General features: G+C 29.6%; 1 protein-coding gene and 2 long non-coding RNA genes across 4 annotated transcripts; 1 reads left to right on the top strand and 2 right to left on the bottom strand.

The window, feature by feature from the left end:
• Positions 1 to 5,306: 5,306 nt before the first annotated feature.
• LOC123686488 lies at positions 5,307 to 11,887 on the bottom strand. Its single transcript, XR_006748470.1, has 3 exons — positions 11,752 to 11,887; positions 5,794 to 6,223; positions 5,307 to 5,505 (listed from the first exon to the last, which is right to left on the bottom strand). It is a non-coding gene; the product is annotated as an uncharacterized LOC123686488 (long non-coding RNA).
• Positions 8,470 to 9,410, bottom strand: LOC123686469. Of its 2 annotated transcripts, XM_045626644.1 has the most exons (3): positions 9,133 to 9,410; positions 9,019 to 9,081; positions 8,470 to 8,725 (listed from the first exon to the last, which is right to left on the bottom strand). In XM_045626644.1, exons 1-3 carry the CDS (start codon positions 9,206 to 9,208, stop codon positions 8,526 to 8,528), a joined length of 339 nt encoding a protein of 112 aa, XP_045482600.1. In that variant the 5' UTR covers positions 9,209 to 9,410; the 3' UTR covers positions 8,470 to 8,525. The 2 variants fall into 2 exon arrangements, with proteins under 2 accessions (XP_045482600.1, XP_045482592.1); XM_045626636.1 differs by having other exon boundaries at positions 9,019 to 9,410.
• Positions 11,888 to 12,136: 249 nt separating the features above from the next.
• Positions 12,137 to 18,318, top strand: LOC123686481. Its single transcript, XR_006748469.1, has 2 exons — positions 12,137 to 12,310; positions 12,410 to 18,318. It is a non-coding gene; the product is annotated as an uncharacterized LOC123686481 (long non-coding RNA).
• Positions 18,319 to 20,310: the final 1,992 nt, after the last annotated feature.

Raw genomic sequence — 20,310 nt, 5'->3', positions numbered from 1 at the left:
ACTTATCCTAAACCCGTCTGGTTAGCGAAAGCGCGGACGAAACACTGAACGGAAAGGTGAAACCAATTTTCAGACGTGCTGGAAAGACATCTGTGAAGTTGGCGCCGACAACTTGCAACTTTTCCCGATGATCGCATATTTATGGAAGGGGTTATTCTGAGTGTACGCAATGTTTAGTTTCGCCTACGACCGAAAGCGTCGGAAAATTAACACATGGTCCTTCGAATGACGATCTGAGATGCGGTGCATACGTTAGATTTGGGATTATCAATCTAGCAGGCGGTGGACTAAGGAATCTAGATTCGGAAATGATACTTTGTGATGATAATCCCAAGAGGAAAAAAATCATTCTGAAATAATACAGGGTGGCCACTTTTTTAATGGGATTGTATTGGTAACTTTTAAACCATAAGAGTTAGAAGGTCGGTCAAATGGAGAAAAAGTTGCATGCATAGAAGCATTATCAAGCAGTTCAAACAAATCGAGATTATCAGGGCCGGTTATTGAGACATCATAAGAAAAGTAAATTATGTCATTTTGATTTTTCTTTTTTTCCCACTTCATTTCAAATATCATCAAAAAATGTTACAGGAATTTTTTATTCGACAGTATATTTTCCTCAATTTGACGTAATCAGATTTCTTATCCAACGTTTCGTACTCTCTGGGCCACCCTCAACCCGATTTTTTTTAATACGGACCTGCATATTTTATGACATTTTTTGAAATAACTTTTAACGCTGAATTCAACGATATATCATACAATGTCATTCAAAGTGGATTTCCAGGTGATTTTGACCCTTATCCAATTTTCTTTGGGTCGGATCTGTATTACCTTTATTTAGTTTAATTAACAACATGCAATATGCAATAAATTTCGATAAGAAAATCAACTTACCCATCTTGAACTAAATGGAACATATTAGAATCAAAGCAAGAAACCAGTATACTGGTTTCTTGGTTCTTCTTTTATAATGATCATTTAAATATTTCAATTCATAATAATTAAACGAAAGTATCATTTAATGAAAGAAAAATCAAAGGATTATTCAAAAGTAAATGAAAATTGATGAAGTAAGTGTTCGAAATGTCCACCATTTTGTAAAATGCACTTTACGGTTCTGGAACCCATACTTCTTATGCATTTGCTTGTTTGGTCTCCTTGAATACCTTCCAAAACATTCTCAATTTTCTCGCGAGGTATCACCACTATTGTTGTATTTGCCATTTGTGCCATTGAAACAAATTACAGAATCGAACTTCATTTTGAGATCATTACGGCTTGGTATTCAAATTTGAAATCATAGTAGGTATTCGCGTCTCTTGACTATTTTATTAACAGCAGTTTTTGAAAAATTCCATTCACTGGCCACAGTTCTCGATTTTTTTTTTCTGGGTTCGATTGAATTTGGGTCAGAACATTGTATCGTTGATAGACTTGTTTTTTCTTACATACACACCATTAAATTTGGATGAGGGTCAAAATCACCTGAAAATCAACTTTGAATGACATTGTATGATATATCGTTGAATTCAGCGTTGAAAGTTATTTCGAAAAATGTCATAAAATATGCAGGTCCGTATTGAAAAAAATGAGGTTGATGGTGGCCCAGAGAGTACGAAACGTTGGATACGAAATCTGATTACGTCAAATTGAGGATAATTTACTGTCGAATAAAAAATTCCTGTAACATTTTTTGATGATATTTGAAATAAAGTGGGAAAATAAGAAAAATCAAAATGACATAATTTACTTTTCTTATGATATCTCAATAACCGGCCCTGATAATCTCGATTTGTTTGAACTGCTTGATAATGCTTCTATGCATGCAACTTTTTCTCCATTTGACCATCTAACTCTTATGGTTTAAAAGTAACCAATACAATCCCATCAAAAAAGTGGCCACTCTGTATACTGATCGCCCAACTACAAGAATTTTCGTGATCTACATAGTCAAATCAATCAATAAAATGATACAATATTCCCATGAAGGAACTTTTATTTTTTTTCAATTTTCTAAGGGTTAGGCTCGAGGTTGGGTATGGAAAATTTCACGAAAATTTTCAAAAAAAAACTTTTTCAGGTGAGATCGAGATTCGGCTAATCAGAGATCGTCAATTCTGGCACCGCTCACCGATTTTTCGTAGAGCTCATGGTTTTGAGGTAATTTGAACTCGAAATTTGGTAAAATTTTTGAATTTTCCTCTTAAAATCCTTATATCTCTTGAATCATCCGTCAGAGACCCCTTAATGAAAATTTAGTTATTTATTTATTTATTTGTAATCTTCTCAAGGGCCATACAATATTTAACCCAACAAATCCTACATGGGGAGTCAATATATGATGTAAACAATAGTATAGAAGAAAATCTAAAGAATAGACAAATAAATATACAGTACAAAATATTCAAGTACAGTCAAATAATCAAATAATATGTACAGGGTGGGCAAATTTCGATGTTTTAGCACTACAACTTTTAAACCAGAGGAGATAGACAAAATCTGATACCCCATTCTCGGTCTCTTTTTCTGGGAAACTAACAAGGGTAGTTTTCATTTTTGGGCTCCTTCTTTTGTTTTCGAGTTATAAGCGAAAATTTTTTCAAATGAGAACACTAGATTTCTGTGCCATTTTTTGAAAGCTTAATTTTTCCTGATTTCAAAAATATATAACATCGTATGTTTTGTATTAATATAAATAATAGAAAATGGTCAAAAACCTTTTTTTATCTGAGAGTCCCAATATTTCTATGGTTTCAACAGTTGATGAGCACAGAAAAATTGAGGTTTCTATAACAAGAGCAGTGTCCTTCCGTCAATCTGATTATTTCTATGCTTTTCACTAATTTCTACAAAATTCGAATCTATTGGGACTCTTAGATAAAAAAAGGATTTTGAGCATTTTCTGTTATTTAAATTAATACAATCCATACGATGTTATATATTTTTGAAATCAGAAAAAATTAAGCTTTCAAAAAATGGCACAGAAATCTAGTGTTCCCATTTGAAAAAACATAACTTTGGGTCATAGTTTCGTAATTAAAGACCTTTTTGAAAAGACGAGCACGCCACTGGATTCTACGTAAAAAAGTGTCTGTATAATGTTTTAATTTCAGAGCTTCATCATCAGTATTAGCGGAGATATAAATGTTTTTCGTTATCGCCATTGTTCCAATTGCCGCTCATAACTCGAAAACAAAGGAAGGTGGCCAAAAATGAATACTATCCTCGTTAGTTTCTCAAAAAAAGAGATCGAGAATAGGGTATCAGATTTTGTCTATCTCCTCTGGTTTAAAAATTGTAGTGCTAAAACATCGAAATTTGCACACCCTGTACAAGACAAGATTATCTAACCAACCTCAAATGTTTTGATATAGTCATATTTTAAAAGTTTCTCTGTATGAATAGCTCTATCCGAAGTTTAATTTTCCACATATCCAATGCGTTGGTGGACTGCTTCATGACAGTGAAGTTATCAAAGTTGCATATTATGCTATGAACTCAGTTCTACGTCGACACAATAGTTTAACTCGAAAAATTCCTGAGGCTTCATGACCGAACTTCATTACTGTAGAAATAACTTTCTAACACATACTATCCAACATATCTTTTGGAGTATTTCCATTATCTCACTTTTTTATGACTCTACAAAGCTCTGGAACAACCACAGAACTAATTTAATTACGAATCATCGTTCAATTAATTAAAAAAATTGACTTCAAGAATTTATGTTCAGCTTGGCTGACAGAGTGGTCAATCATCCCCGATAGATCATCGATCAACCCCATAATTTTTTTAATTTTATTTCCAATTAATTTTCCATTATTATTTATCAGCGAATATCTCAAATTTTAGTACAACATTTGTAAACGGAGAGCTCCATTTGGATCAGAATTTTTGAAAAAAGTAGGAGCTATATTGAAAAAAAAAATAACCTGACAGGTAATATTAACCAATGTGTTAAAACATCTAACAGAATTTGCGAATCAAGAACGGAATTTAGATCTCAAATATCACAACACTGTCTGAAAAGAAGGGTATGAATTTAAAAAGTCTCTAATTCTTGAAATGGTTTTAAAGAAAAATGTCATATTGATAGTTCACATTTTTTAGGAATATTTATCACCAAAACCAGTCATGAGAGTGACGAACTCTTCGAAAATATTCACTAATTGAAATTAAAAGGAGCCTTATCTAATGTAGGTACCTACAATTTGAAAACATCATTCAGAGAATGACACAGCAAATTTACATTAAGAAACTAATTACCTCAATTGAAATCGCTTTGTGTTTCTGAACAGATTTGCAGAAACCTTGCCTGGTTCGGTCATAAAAATATCTGAAAAGCATTAACTATGGGCTTAATTGTTGACAGTGTCCAATTCATTTCACACAACTATGAATTCGACAATCTACTCTTTTGAAGAAATACCATTTATTGCCCCATTACCTGCTGACTTCATTATATTTATTACTATCTCTTGAAGAATAACTGTATTCGTTCTATAGAAATGAAATAGGTATTCATAATGATCTTATTTTGGCCAATATTCGAATTTGTTTTAAATAAGAGTTTGAATTCAAAGAATTCAAATTGAAAAGAAGAAACATTATTTCCAAAGCACTTACCTATTCAAAATATTTTCGAATAATTCGAAAGAATAATTCAAAAAAAGGAGAGAAAAAACGTTTGCCGGAAATAAAATACAATTATATTCCTCTTCAAATTGGCAGCATATAAATATTTACATTCTCACATGATTTGAATGAGACACAATTATTATTTTCGTAGTATGAAATATAAAGTGAATATGATCAGTTCAGAAGTTTTATCAGATTTTATGATTTTTGTCATTTAGTTTCATAAATTAAATTATTAAATTCATAAAAATTATACCATATATAAAACAATGAAAATTTCCTTACCTAGTTCAACATATTGAAATAGTAGGTAAATACCTGAGACTAATAACGAAACCATCAAAGTAATGATTCAAATATATACCTACTGAAAAGGATCGAGACATAATAAAATCAAACAGTGTATAATTATTCTAGTATTTATATATCTTGATAACTATTTACATTGATAAATTTATTTACATTATTTACATTATTTGAAACCTTATACAATATTAGAATATTGTATAGCAGTAAAAGTTCTGATAATGAATATATTGAGAAATTTTCCAGATATCGCGGATAAAAACGCGAAATAATTGATATTAATTCAATTTATGTAGACATAAATTAAATTAATTATTAATATCAATTATTTCGCGTTTTTATCCGCGATATCTGGAAAATTTCTCAATATATTCATAATCAGAACTTTTACCCTCAAGTTCCTTTCCAAATATTCTTCTTTTTCATTAAATTTTTTCAAAATCATTTCCAAAATTTTTTTCTTTTCTTGTTCACCCCTTTCCTCATCAGGTGAGGACGTTTCTATTGAATTATTTCCTCCATCAACGCCATCCATTGAGAGGGCCTCAAATTCTTCAACTGAAAAACACAAAAAATTAATTATAAAAAGTACAGAAAAAATTAATAAATGATATTTTATAATGCTGAAGGCTCGCACTTCTAGATTGTTCTACAAATTCCAAAAAATTCGGTTTTTTTGCAGTGGTCCAATTGGTTTTTCAACTGAAGTTTCCTCTACAATTGCGGTAAAATCTTCGAAAATACCTACTGTAGTTGTAGGCAAAACAAAATTTACTTGAAATAAAAACTAAACTACGAATAAAAACTTATTCTAAATATAATAAAAAAAAAATTTAAATATCTCACCAAGATCGTTCCAATCCCTCGTTTCGTTGATTAATTGATCGAAATCATCAGAGGATGCCATCTTCAAAATATTTAGTTAGTTGTTTAAAAACAGGGAATGATAAAACTCACTACAAACGGACTTGTTTCTTTCGTTGCAGTCGAAGAATACACTGGTCTCCGCTCTCCACTGAATAATTACTGCCATTAAATTCCAATAAAGTGACTAAATCTTTTTCATAAATATTTTGGCCTTAGTATTTGTCTGCCAAATAATTCACAGAAATAAGTTGTGTTAATTTTGTTTATTATACAGATTGTCCGGGAAATTGTGGTAAATGGTTAATCTCTCAGATTTAGATAAAACATAAAAAAATAAGATTACAAGTTCACATCATTTTTTTTCCTAGTGGCCCTCCCTAAGTAGATACGGCCTCCTAAATCCATTTTACTGGAATAAATTTCAAATTACTTAATATAGTAAATAGTTGAGTTTATTCTTTCTTTTTTTCATATTATAATTTATATATTATATATAATTATTATATATATATATATATATCTATAATATATATCATATGAGATAGGTATAATTTCAGATAGAGAAGAAATATTTATGTAGGTATTTCAAAGCGTATTAAGGGCATATTTTTGAAAAAGATATTACGGTCTGTGCCCAAGTTTGAGCTTATTTGTTTTCTAGATTCAGAATATTCATACTTCTTAAGATTATTCAATGGTGATGTTTTTGTCTGACTTTCGAAATTTTGATGAAAATGTATCAAATTTTGTGAATTCGGGGAATAATGACCAGTTGCACCATTCGCCTAAACATTGAAACATTAATTACCCACTTTCCGATTTCTCTTGAAACATCTTTTAATTTAATCACCGGTTACACTAAACAGGAAAATTTGGACGTTTAGTTTCAAACAGGGATCTGCGCAACTCAAAACGTCAAAACGTATGTGATTTCTAGACATAACCATATCTATACATCACTTCTTTATGGGCATAACCTGATTGTACAGGGTTATTCATTATAAATTACCCACCCCTTATCAGCGTTATTATTGCCTACAGAAAAAAAAAATTGAATGTAAAAGTTGTGTGCTTTTAAGTAATTTTTGATAAAAATGCTATCAAAAACCCAGCAGATTTCAGGGGATACAAATTTTTTCATATTTTTTTCAAATGGAACACTCTGTATATTATTGAATTTTTGGAATATTCTTTTTTCCTGATTTCAAAAATATACCATTTGTTACCCCTATCTTATACCGTTGTCGTTATTAGACGTCGATTAATGGCGAATTCACTTAGTCTTAACATTACTTAATCATAAACTTAAGATGAAACTATAATTTTTATGGTTATGTTCATGCACGCGACTTAAGGACTTAAAACGTTTTTAAGAGAGTCATAAGTTGGCCAACTTTCAATTAAAGTGCAAATCAGGTTCTGCGCATGTTCATCAGACATCTTAACGAAGACGAAAAATTAGAAAACGATTATTAGATAGAGGAAGATGCTAGAAAGAATCGTCTTCGTCATGAATTGATGGCATTTAATTGAACATTTCAGAAAGAACATTTGTCAGAATATTCACAAACATGTTTTATTGTTTGAATGTCTGACAAATGTTCTTTTCGAATTGTTCAATTAAAAGCCATCCGAAAGAATTTTAATACACTACATCAATTTTTGTACTTTTCTTCACCACTAATGGGAAATTTTGAAAAATAAATTTTTGTGAATTTTCAAAAATAGTTGTACTCGATTATATGGGAAATGATTCATTCTATGAAAAAAAATCACGATACTTTTTTTTAGTGAAGCTATGTTGATTTCAGGAATCAGGAAATGAAGTTACATTAAGAAACTAATTACCTCAATTGAAATCGCTTTGTGTTTCTGAACAGATTTGCAGAAACCTTACCTGGTTTGGTCATAAAAATATCTGAAAAGCATTAACTATGGTCTTAATTGTTGACAATGTCCAATTCATTTCACCCAACTTTGAATCTACTCTTTTGAAGAAATACCATTTATTGCCCCATTACCTGCTGATTACATTATATTTATTACCATCTCTTGAAGAATAACTGTATTCGTTCTATAGAAATGAAATAGGTATTCATAATGATCTTATTTTGGCCAATATTCGAATTTGTTTTCGATAAGAGTTTGACTTCAAAGAATTCAAATTGAAAAGAAGAAACATTATTTCCAAAGCACTTACCTATTCAAAATATTTTCGAATAATTCGAAAGAATTATTCAAAAAAAGGAGAGAAAAACGTTTGCCGGAATAAAATACAATTATATTCCTCCTCAAATTGGCAGCATATAAATATTTACATTCTCATATGATTTGAATGAGACACAATTATTATTTTCGTAGTATGAAATATAAAGTGAATATGATCAGTTCAGAAGTTTTATCAGATTTTATTATTTTTGTCATTTAGTTCCATAAATTAAATTATTAAATTCATAAAAATTATATCATATATAAAACAATAAAAATTTCGTTTCCTTGTTCAACATATTGAAATAGTAGGTAAATACCTGAGACTAATAACGAAACCATCAAATTAATCATTCAAATATATACCTACTGAAAAGGAGCGAGACATAATAAAATCAAACATAACCATAACCATTTACATTAATACATTTATTTACATTATTTACATTATTTGAAACCTTATTCGAATATTCTACATTAATTGAAATAATTATTAATATCAATCATTTCGCATTTCTCAAAATATTCATAATCAGAACTTTAACTCTCAAGTTCTTTTCCAAATATTCTTCTTTTTCATTGAATTTTTTTACGATCATATCCAGAATTTTTTTGTTTTCATGTTCATCATCAGGTGAGGACGTTTCTATTGATCCATCCACTCCATCAACGCCATCCTTCGAGAGGGCTTCAAATTCGTCAACTGAAAAAACACAAAAAATTAATTATAAATAGTTAAATAGTAAAAATTGATTAATGCTATTTTATAATGCTGAAGGCTGGTACTTCTAGATTGTTCTACAAATTGCAAAAAATTCGGTTTTTTTGCAGTGGTCCAATAGGTTTTTCAACTGAAGTTTTCTCTACAATTGCGGTAAAATCTTCGAAAATACCTACTGTAGTTGTAGGCAGAACAAAACTTACTTGAAATACCAACTAAACCACGAATAAAAACTTATTCTAAATATAACAAAAATCAAAATATAAATATCTCACCAAGATCGTTCCAATCCCTCGTTTCGTCGATCAATTTATCAAAATCATCACAGGATGCCATATCTTGAAAATATTTAGTAAAAATGTTTGAAAACAGGGAATAATACAACTCACTACAAACAGACTTGTTTCTTTCGTAGCAGTCGAAGAATACACTGGTCTCCCCTCTACACTGAATAATTACTGCCATTATATTCCAATAAAGTGACTAAATCTTTTTCATCTCTATTTTGGCCTAAGTATTTGTCTGCCAAATAAATCACAGAAATAAGTTGTGTTAATTTTTTCTATTATACAGAGTGTCCAGGAAATTGTGGTAAATGGTAAATCTCTCAGATTCAGATAAAACATAAAAAAATAAGATCACAAGTTCTCATAATTTTTTTTTCCTAGTTGCCCTCCCTACGAAGCTACGGCCTCCTAAATTCATTTTACTGGAATAAATTTCAAATTACTTAATATAGTAAATAGTAAATTTTATTCTTTCTTTTTTTCATATTATAATTTATATATTATAAATAATTATTATATATATCTATAATATACAGGCTGTTCTGATTTGTTTCCTACAAATTGAAACGGGTGATAGATCACATCATTTTAAGCAAAAAAGTTCCTTTGAACATGGGTCCGGAAATGCTTCGTTTCCGAGAAACAGGGTGTTAAAGTTGAAGAAATAATTCGCGTTTTCTTGAATATCTTTCGACTGATTCAAAATAATTGCATGAAAGTTGGTACATAGGGTTTTTTGAGGTGAGAAATTCAAATTTGTGGTCGATTTGGTTGTATTTTCTAGAGGGCGCCACTGGCAATCATTTCGTTCCCTTTAAACCGTTGCAACTTTTCTGTGCTACCCTGTACGTCATTCTGGACTAAAAAAATCAATTCCCCTGACTTTTCTAGTTGAAAAAGGTATAATACATTCAAGTTGCTAGGGGCAACCGTTTCAGAGAAAAACGCATTTAACCAAATCCATATTTTTGTAATCTCTAACACATGTAGAAACAAATTTGTAATAATTTTAAATTGAATATTTTTTAGAAGTAACAATTTAGAACAAAACAAAATAACATAATATTTTTTAAATAAGGTGTTCGAAATGTCCACCGTTCTGTTGAATGCACAAATGACATTTTCGAATGATCGATTGTTTTACATTCAACAATTGTTGCGGCAGTAGATTCAAAATGGCTATACACAATGACAGATTTAAATTGTGTTAGGTTCAGATGTCATTAATTATAATTATAGTTAACTAAGTTAATAGCTTATCAACAAATACAGGAAAATGGTATTGGTTACCAAAGGCCCGAACGAAGCATACAAAGAAGAAATCATCTACAGAAAAATAGGATTTTACAGACTTTCGAAGAAAATAAAAACTCAGTATTCGTAAAGCATCCCAACAACGCAATATTTCAGGAAACAGAATATTCAGAACACTTAAAAACAACAATTACATAGCATACCACTTCTACTTATTAGTGGGCAATAGAAAATCCGCATGCATTTCGCCTTAGAAATTTTTAAAATTAATTTAAATTTAATATATGAATAGGAATAATTTCATGAAAGGATTTCGAAGCAGGCAAAACATATTAAAGAAAACGCGAATTATTTTTTCAACTTTAACACCCTGTATCTCGGAAACGAAGCATTTCCGGACCCATGTTCATAGGAACTTTTTTGCTTGAAATGATGTGATCTATCACCCGTTTCAGTTTGTCGGAAACAAATCAGAACACCCTGTATATTATATGAGATAGGTATAATTTCAAATAGAGAAGAAATATTTATGTAGGTATTTCAGAGCTTATTTAGGGCATATTTTTGAAAAAGATATTACGGTCTGTGCCCAAGTTTGAGCTTATTTGTCGTCTGGATTCAGAATATTCATACTTCTTAAGATTATTCATAGGGGTTGTTTTTGTCTGACTTTCGAAATTTTGATGAAAATGTATCAAATTTTGTGAATTCGGAGAATAGTGACTAGTTGCACCATTCGCCTGAACATTGATAAAAAATTGAAACATTAATTACCCACTTTCCGATTTCTGACCGGTGAAAGCATTCTAATAATAATAATAATAATGTTTATTTCCAGAGACACATTTTAATACATTACATCAATTTTCGTACTTTTCTTCACCACTAATGCGAAATTTTGAAAAATTAATTTTTGTGGATTTTCAAGAATAGTTGTACTCGATTATATGGAAAATTGTACATTCTATGAAAAAACTCACGATGCCTCTTTTTAGTGAAGCTATGTTGATTTCAGGAATGAAATCATTTTCCCGAAAAAAAGACAGTGGTGTAGATTTTCGGTAGGAAAATGATAATCGCACCCTTATTTACGACACTGGATAATTTTGGCGGGAAACACTCACCTAATTCGAAACATTACCTAATCTTCACTCCAATACATAAAAATTCAAACAATAATGATAATCATACTAGAGTTATAAATAAAAACCTGATTTTTTTTCAAACTTTAACTCCTTTATATCGAAAACAAAGCTTGTTAGGATCTTTTTCTCATGAAAAGAGTTGTTCTATCCAACGCCAAAGTTATTGAACTAAAATCTGAACCACCCTGTATACCTTTCGATATATTTATCTTCATGCCTACATGTCATCCTACTACATTGAAAAAAAATGTATTGACTACATTTACTGTCTACCATCTACTTGAAATGAAAATTTGAAAATGAAAAATGCAAATGCACCTACCTCATATTGAATTTCACAGTATTTGATAGATTTAATATCGGAAAATATGTAATCATCAGTTTGGAAAATTCAATTACCACTGTTTCATATCATATAAATTTTTACTAGTATAATATTTTATCTTAAACAATTATTTAAAAGGCGATTTCATTTTATTTGCCGATTAGAATTCTATCTAATCGTGAAATTTTTAATCGAATAAAACAGTAAATGACAATACTGTCATTATTATTTGGTTAATATCATAGACCTAATATCTCACACACACACATTTGATATTAGGTCTATGGTTAATATGAAATACAACAGGTGTTTGGCAGACTGCGCAAACGGAACAAAGTTTTTTATAATATTCCTACGGATAAGTATCCACATATGCCTTCATTCGTGATCTGTAGATTCTGTAGATCGTCTGCCTGAAATGGAATAAATCGATTATTTGATATTTTTCCTTAGCATTCATATGATATATCTACATAGGTACCCACTGATTATTTTGTAATATTGTTTGAACCAAAGACTCTTTGGTTATTGATTACGAGAAAACCTTTAAAATGAGGTGAGTTTCATTAAATGTTTCAAATAAGTTTCTTTGTTCTCACATATGGGAAAAAAAGTCTTATAATATATGAGTTATTTGTCTGAACTATATTTGTAGGTTTTTTCGACGGAGATAATTATTGGAAGAGATAATTATGGAAGAAGTTTTTTTTGAGGATACCTGAAACTGAAGATTATCCATTTTACACCTCTTCTCAGCTGCCACCGTCATTTTGACTAAATCCAGCATACAAATCTCAAGGCCAGTAATTTCCAATTTCTATAAAAAATGTGGAGTTCTTACACTGTACTTTTTTGAACAAACAATAATTTGGTGCAGTTAGTTATCTAACTGGATTCAACTTGAATAGCAAAAACTGTGAACGTTGTGTCATTGATTTTAAATTTAGCGTGAAAACCTTTTTTTTATTCCTTCTGGAAATTGTGAAGGTTTCACTAATTGGACATTCAACCATATTAATTTGCTATTTTGCTGTCGATTTTTAAATAGTTTTTACATTGGTTTTAAACCTAAAAATTACGTGGAGTATTTTAATGGAAATATTGAAAATCCTGTGAATCTATAACTAATTGCTCACTGGCGAAAAACTATGGGTTATATAAAAATAATTAATGGTTACACCATTTTGTCTCATTTCAATTTATCAGATTTATTGGTATTTTTTTGAGAAAGAACAATACAAAAATTGTTAACTTCAAACGATAAAGCATGTGTCGATAAATCTCAGTATTAGCAGAGGAAATGTACATTTCAAAGTTTGATACAAGAGTACAGATAAAAACCTCAGCAAAAATTCTGTCTCCTCGTAGAGGTCTAGTGTTTGGTTTATGTATTTGTTCACTGATTAAGTTGACATAATTCAATGAAGGCCTTTTTTTTCATCCAAACAAAATACTTTCATCCTTTTCGCCAGAAGTTGATGACGCAAATATTATATTCGAATCTGAAAAAAAAAAAGGAAAGAATCAGAAAGAAATGTTAAATGTTTTAGTTCCACATCAAATGATGTTATAAACAACAATAATTTGAAGGATGATTTATACATCAATTTTTGTCATTTTCATTCTGATTCAAGTATGAATACTTCTCATTCTGCTATTGATATACAGGGAGTTTCGTGAATAAGAGTACATGATTTCAATGTGAAAGCAGGAAAATTTTGATAGTATGAATTAGTGTTCACACAAATAATGAGTGCATTCGTTTATAATATACTGGGTGTTTTATGCATTTCAACGAAAATTCCCAATTGGTATAACTCTTCAAAGCTGTTGAATTTCATCAAAATTTCAAAGACTATTTCTAGGATAATGACCAATATTATTCGGACTGAGAAAATTTGATATAAATATAATGCTGAAGGTTTTCATATTTGATTAGATGTTGAATCTAATATAATACCTATAAAGCAATCATTTTTCAAATTACAGATAAACGCGTATGGGTCACATTAAATTCTATGTCTATGTTGAATTTGTCACGGAATTCCATGATTACTATAACTTTTATATCACCTTTATCGGCCTCAACGCCCAAATCAAAATCATTATCCATCACCATAACACCAAAAATGAATGCACAAAATCCTTCAACATCTGATAATCCAAATGAGTAATTTTTAAATGTTTTCTGTCAAATCTGACATTAGTTAAGTTCCAAAGCTCCACTTACAACGGTTAAGCCAAACCAATTCTTGGGCTTTAAATTCAGAATAAGTTAAGGTTCGCTTAGCGATCTGTGGAGTGTATTAAGCGAAGCTTTAGTAATTTAAGCTGATCTTATGATTACAGGGTAACCTGTAGAATCGGTCATAGCCATTTAATTTAAATTAATTAAATGAAAATTGTTTCGCTACATAGTTGCTTCTTCAGTTTTTACATTTTGAATAACTGAAAATGTTATTCTAATAATAAAAATTTGAAATAGAATAACTCTCATTTGATTTCGGTCAAAATAACAAAATTATATCTGCATTCTTGAAAATAATATTTTTCATTTATTTTCATAAATGGCATACGTAAAAATATAATCCCATATAAAACAATAAAAATATTCTTCTCTAGTTCAATATATTGAATTATTGAATAGGTACCTTAGATTGCTGAAGAAATCCCATGAATTAATCGTTCAAACACTGAAATCCTGATGAGGAACAGGAAATAAAAAAATCATACAATCCATTCAAGATATTCAAAATGAATTTTTTTATATTCGTTTAAATCAATAAATTTTCCAACTTACAAGTTATAAACTTTTTCGAAAGAGTATCCAAATCATGTAACTCAATTAATTTCGTGATTTCACGTTTATTATGATGTATGGTAAAGTTTTTCGTTGAATTTATTAACAATCATTTGCCTAATTTTTCGATACCCATTCATCTTTTTACCCATTTTCAGAAAGTGGAGTTGATGTTTTCCATTTTCGTTCAGGATTACAACTTCTTTGCTTGATAGAGCTTCAAATTTATCAACTGCAAAAAGACGTGAAATTAATTGTGAATTGTTAGAAAAATATTATTGTGATGACATTTCAGAATGCTGAAGGCTTTCACATCTAGATTCTCCTACAAATTCAGAAAATTCCAGGTTTTTTAGCCATAATTAACTTATTTTTGATAATATTGGAATTTCTTTTAGATAAGAGTTTGAAATCAAAGAATTTGAATTGGAAAAAAGAAACATTATTTTCAAAGCACTAACCTATTCAAAATATTTTTTATGTTCGAATAATTCAAAAGAATAACTGGAAAAAAATATAGACTTTGCCGGAATGAAATACAATTATATTCCTCTTCAAATTGGCAGCATATAAATATTTACATTTTCACATGATTTGAATGAGACACAATTATAATTTTCGTAGTATGAAATATAAAGTAAATATGATCAGCTGAGAAGTTTTATCAGACTTTATGATTTTTTTCATTTATTTTCATGAATTAATATCATAAATAATAATAATAAATAAGTTTATTGAAGCAGAAAAATATAACGAAAAACAGTTTCTGAAAATACAATTAAATACATAAAAATTATACCATATATAAAACTATAAAAATTTGCATTCCTAGTTCAACATATTAAAATAGTAGGTAAATACCTGATACTAATAACGAAACCATCAAATTAATCATTCAAATATATACCTACTGAAAAGAAGCGAGACATGATTAAATAAAACAATTCATTATTATTCTAGTATGTATATGTCATGATAACTATTTACATTAATAAATTTATTTACATTATTTGAAACCTTATTCCAATATTCTACATTAATTAAATTCATTATTAATATCGATTATTTTGCGTTTTTATCAGCGATATCTGGAAAATTTCTCAAAAGATTCATTATCAGAACTTTTACTCTCAAGTTCTTTTCCAAATCTTCTTTTTTTTCAGAGAGTGGAGTTGATGTTTTTCATTTTCATTCAAGATCACAACTTCTTTGCTTGGTAGAGCTTCAAATTCATCAACTGCAAAAAGACGTAAAATTAATTGTGAATTGTTAAAAAAATATTATTGTGATGACATTTCAGAATGCTGAAGGCTTTCAGATCTAGATTCTCCTACAAATTCAAAAAATTTCAGGGTTTTTTAGCAGTATACGAAAGTGTTTATACACTGATATTTTGTCTACAAATGCCTTAAAACCTCTAGAAATATCCAGCGTAGTAGTGAAATAACGAAATTTGCACTAAATATCAACTTAACTACGTATTAAAATTCAATAAATTTCTTTGCTTCCATCTTCACTTCTTTTTTTTTTATCGGGTGACGTCGTTTTCACTGTTGATTCATCTTTTTGTTCTTATGTCATGAGGACGTTTCTATTGAATTATTTGCTCCATCAACGCCATCCATTGAGAGGGCTTCAAATTCTTCAACTGAAAAAACACAAAAAATGATTGTAAATAGAACAAAAAAAATTAATTAATGTTATTTTATAATGCTGAAGGCTCGCACTTCTAGATTGTTCTACAAATTAAAAAAAAAATTCGTTATCAGGTGAGGACGTTTCTATAAATTCATCCGCTCCATCAACGCCATCCATTGAGAGGGCTTCAAAATCGTCAATTGAAAAAAAAACAAAAAATTAATTATAAATAATAGAGAAAAAATTAATAAATTATATTTTATAATGCTGAAGGGTCGCACTTCTAAATTATTCTACAAATTCCAAAAAATTCGGTTTTTTTGCAGTGGCCCAATAGGCTTTTCAACTGAAGTTTCCTCTACAATTGCGGTAAAAATATCTAATTCAATTTATGTAGACATAAATTAAATTATCATAATTATTAATATTAATTATTTCGCGTTTTTATCCGCGATATCTGGAAAATTTCTCAATATATTCATTATCAGAACTTTTACCCTCAAGTTCTTTTCCAAATATTCTTCCTTTTCATTTAATTTTTTCAGAATCATTTCCAAAATTTTTTTGTTTTCTTGTTCACCCCTTTCGTCATCAGGTGAGGACGTTTCTATTGAATTTTTTGCTCCATCAACGCCACCCATTGATAGGGCTTCAAATTCTTCAACTGAAAAAACACAAAAAATTAATTATAAATAGAACAGAAAAAATTAATAAATGATATTTTATAATGCTGAAGGCTCGCACTTCTAGATTGTTCTACAAATTCCAAAAAATTCGGTTTTTTTGCAGTGGTCCAATAGGCTTTTCAACTAAAGTTTCCTCAACAATTGTGGTAGGAGAAAAAAAACTCACTTGAAATACCAATTTAACCATGAATAAATTCTCATTCTAAATATAATAAGTTGAAGATTATAAAAATATCAACACGATCATTCCAATCGCTCATTTCGTCGATGAGTTTATCGAATTCGTCAGATGATTCCATATCTTCAACATATTTCGTTAGTCCTTCCAAGGATTCGAAAACAGGGAATAATAAAATTCACAACTAGCACACAAATTTTTTTCATCACTATGTGGACAGTGGGAAACCACACACATTGTATACAATGAGCATATCATTGATTAGAAACGATATCGAATCTGAAGACCGTATATTCGTTTCCAATTCGGACTTTGAATCCCACCAATTTACAATTTGAAAATATGAAACTGAAAAAAAAGTGTAGAATTTGATGTGGCAAATATATCTACTAAATGGCAGACTTTTGGCACATTTACCCATTAATTTGAAAAAACCTGAAGAAATTGCCTTCAATCTTTTCAAAATTACCGCTTCCGTAATTTTCCTCATTATGAGATTTTGCAGAACTTCATTCTCATATTGTACATAAGTTGAATGCATGATTTCACGTTTTCATTTATGATATCTGGAAACATTTTTCTGAAAATTTGTGAACGAAACTTCAGCTCTTAAGTTTCTCTCAAAATATTGAATATTTTCGTTGAATTTTTTGACAGTGATCCAAATATAATAAGTTGAAGAATATAAAAATCTCAACAAGATCATTCCAGTTCCTCGTTTCGTCAATAAGTTAATCGAATTCGTCAGAGGATGCCATTTCTTATTTCGTCTATAAAATTATGAAATTCATCAAATTATACAATTTTAGCTGAATATTTCGATAATTTTTCTGAAGATTCGAAAACAAGAAATTATAAGAAATATTATTCAATAACTTGCTTCTCACTGACCAGTAAATGAATACACTATACTCCATTGAAGAATTAATTCCATAATTATTCTATTCCAATAATCTCCCTAAATTCTCCTCAAATCTGTTGCATTTTTTGGAATCATAATCATAATCATTATCTATGAAGAAACGCCTTTATTTTTTTCATCACTATGTGGACAGTGGGAAACCACAAACATTGTATACAGTGAGCATATCATTGATTAGAAACGATATCGAATCTGAAGACCGTATATTCGTTTCCAATTCTTACTTTAAATCCCACCAATTTACAATTTGAAAATATGAAACTGAAAAAAAAGTGTAGAATTTGATGTGGCAAATATATCTACTAAATGGCAGACTTTTGGCACATTTACCCATTAATTTGAAAAAACCTGAAGAAATTGCCTTCAATCTTTTCAAAATTACCGCTTTTGTAATTCTCCTCATTATGAGATTTTTCAGAACCTTATTCTCATATTGTACATAAGTTGAATGCATGATTTCAAGTTTTCATTTATGATATCTGGAAACATTTTTCTAAAAATTTGTCAACGAAACTTAAGCTCTTAAGTTTCTTTCAAAATATTGAATATTTTCGTTGAATTTTTTGACAGTGTTCTAAATATAATAAGTTGAAGAATATAAAAAATCTCAACAAGATCATTCCAATCCCTAGTTTCGTCGATGCGTTTATCGAATTCGTCAGAGGATGCCATCTCTCTTAAATATTTCGTTAGTCCTTTCAAGGATTCGAAAACAGGGAATAATAAAATTCACAACTAGCACACTTGTTACATTCGTACCAGTCAAAGAATAAACTGGTCTCCTCTCTCCACTGAATAATTACTGCCATTATATTCCAATAAAGTGACTAAATCTTTTTCATCACTATTTTCGCCTTAGTGTTTGTCTGCCAAACAATTCACAGAAATTAGTTATGTTAGTTTTTTTCGAATAAATATCAGTGCATTATACTAGATGTATCTTCTATCGAATGATTGTTTCTTTCAAAATTATATCACCATATGAGATAGGTATAATTTCAGATAGAGAAGAACTATTGATGAAGGTATTACGAAGCGTATAACGCTTCAGGGCATATTAAAGTTAATAATTGAATATAATAAGTTGAAGAATATGCATATCTCAACAAGATCATTCCAGTCCCTCATTTCGTCTATAAGCTTATGATATTCATCAAATGGTACCTACCATTTCAGTTGAATATTTAGATAACTTTCCCTAAGATTCATATTCGAAAACAAGAAATGATAAGAAATATTCTTTAATCGCATACTTGCTTCTCACTGACCAATTGAAGAATACACTGTTCTCCATTGAAGAATTACTGCCATAAATATTCTATTCCAATAATCTCCCTAAATTTTTTTCATCACTATGTGGACAGTGGAAAACCACACACATTGTATACAGTGAGCATATAACCAATTCACAATTTCAAAATATGAAACTGAAAAAAAAAGTAAAATTTAATTTGGCAAATATACTAAATGGCAGACTTTTGGCTCGATTACCCATTAATTTGAAAAAACCTGAAGAAATTGCCTTCAATCTTTTCAAAATTACCGCTTTTGTAATTCTCCTCATCATGAGAATTTTCAGAACCTTATTCTCATATTGTACATAAGTTGAATGCATGATTTCACGTTTTCATTTATGATATCTGGAAACATTTTTCTAAAAATTTGTCAACGAAACTTCAGCTCTTAAGTTTCTTCCAAAATATTGAATATTTTCGTTGAATTTTTTGACAGTGATCCAAATATAATAAGTTGAAGAATATGAAAAATCTCAACAAGATCATTTCAGTCCATCGTTTCGTCGATGAGTTTATCGAATTCGTCAGAGGATGCCATCTCTCTTAAATATTTTATTAGTCCTTTCAAGGATTCGAAAACAGGGAATAATAAAATTCACAACTAGCACACTTGTTACATTCGTACCAGTCAAAGAATAAACTGGTCTCCTCTCTCCACGGAATAATTACTGCCATTATATTCCAATGAAGTGACTAAATCTTTTTCATCACTATTTTCGCCTTAGTGTTTGTCTGCCAAATAATTCACAGAAATTAGTTATGTTAGTTTTTTTCGAATAAATATCAGTACATTATACTAGATGTATCTACTATCGAATGATTGTTTCTTTCAAAATTATTTCATCATATGAGATAGGTATAATTTCAGATAGAGAAGAAATATTTATGAAGGTTTTACGAAGCGTATAACAATTCAGGGCATATTAAAGTTAATAATTGAATATAATAAGTTGAAGAATATGCATATCTCAACAAGATCATTCCAGTCCCTCATTTCGTCTATAAGCTTATGATATTCATCAAATGGTACCTACCAT

This window comes from Harmonia axyridis, chromosome 1, assembly GCF_914767665.1.
Source record: "Harmonia axyridis chromosome 1, icHarAxyr1.1, whole genome shotgun sequence".
Classification (NCBI taxonomy): domain Eukaryota; kingdom Metazoa; phylum Arthropoda; class Insecta; order Coleoptera; family Coccinellidae; genus Harmonia; species Harmonia axyridis.
Note: the sequence above shows the minus strand (reverse complement) of the source record. Positions and strands in the feature narration are given on the sequence as shown.

Coding starts and splice junctions, on each gene's coding strand:
- LOC123686469 (XM_045626636.1), bottom strand. CDS start 9,208: ATGGCAGTAATTATTCAGTGTAGAGGGGAGACCAGTGTATTCTTCGAC. Junction 8,726..9,018: donor GAGGGATTGGAACGATCTTG/GTGAGATATTTA, acceptor GTGTTTTTTCAG/TTGACGAATTTGAAGCCCTC.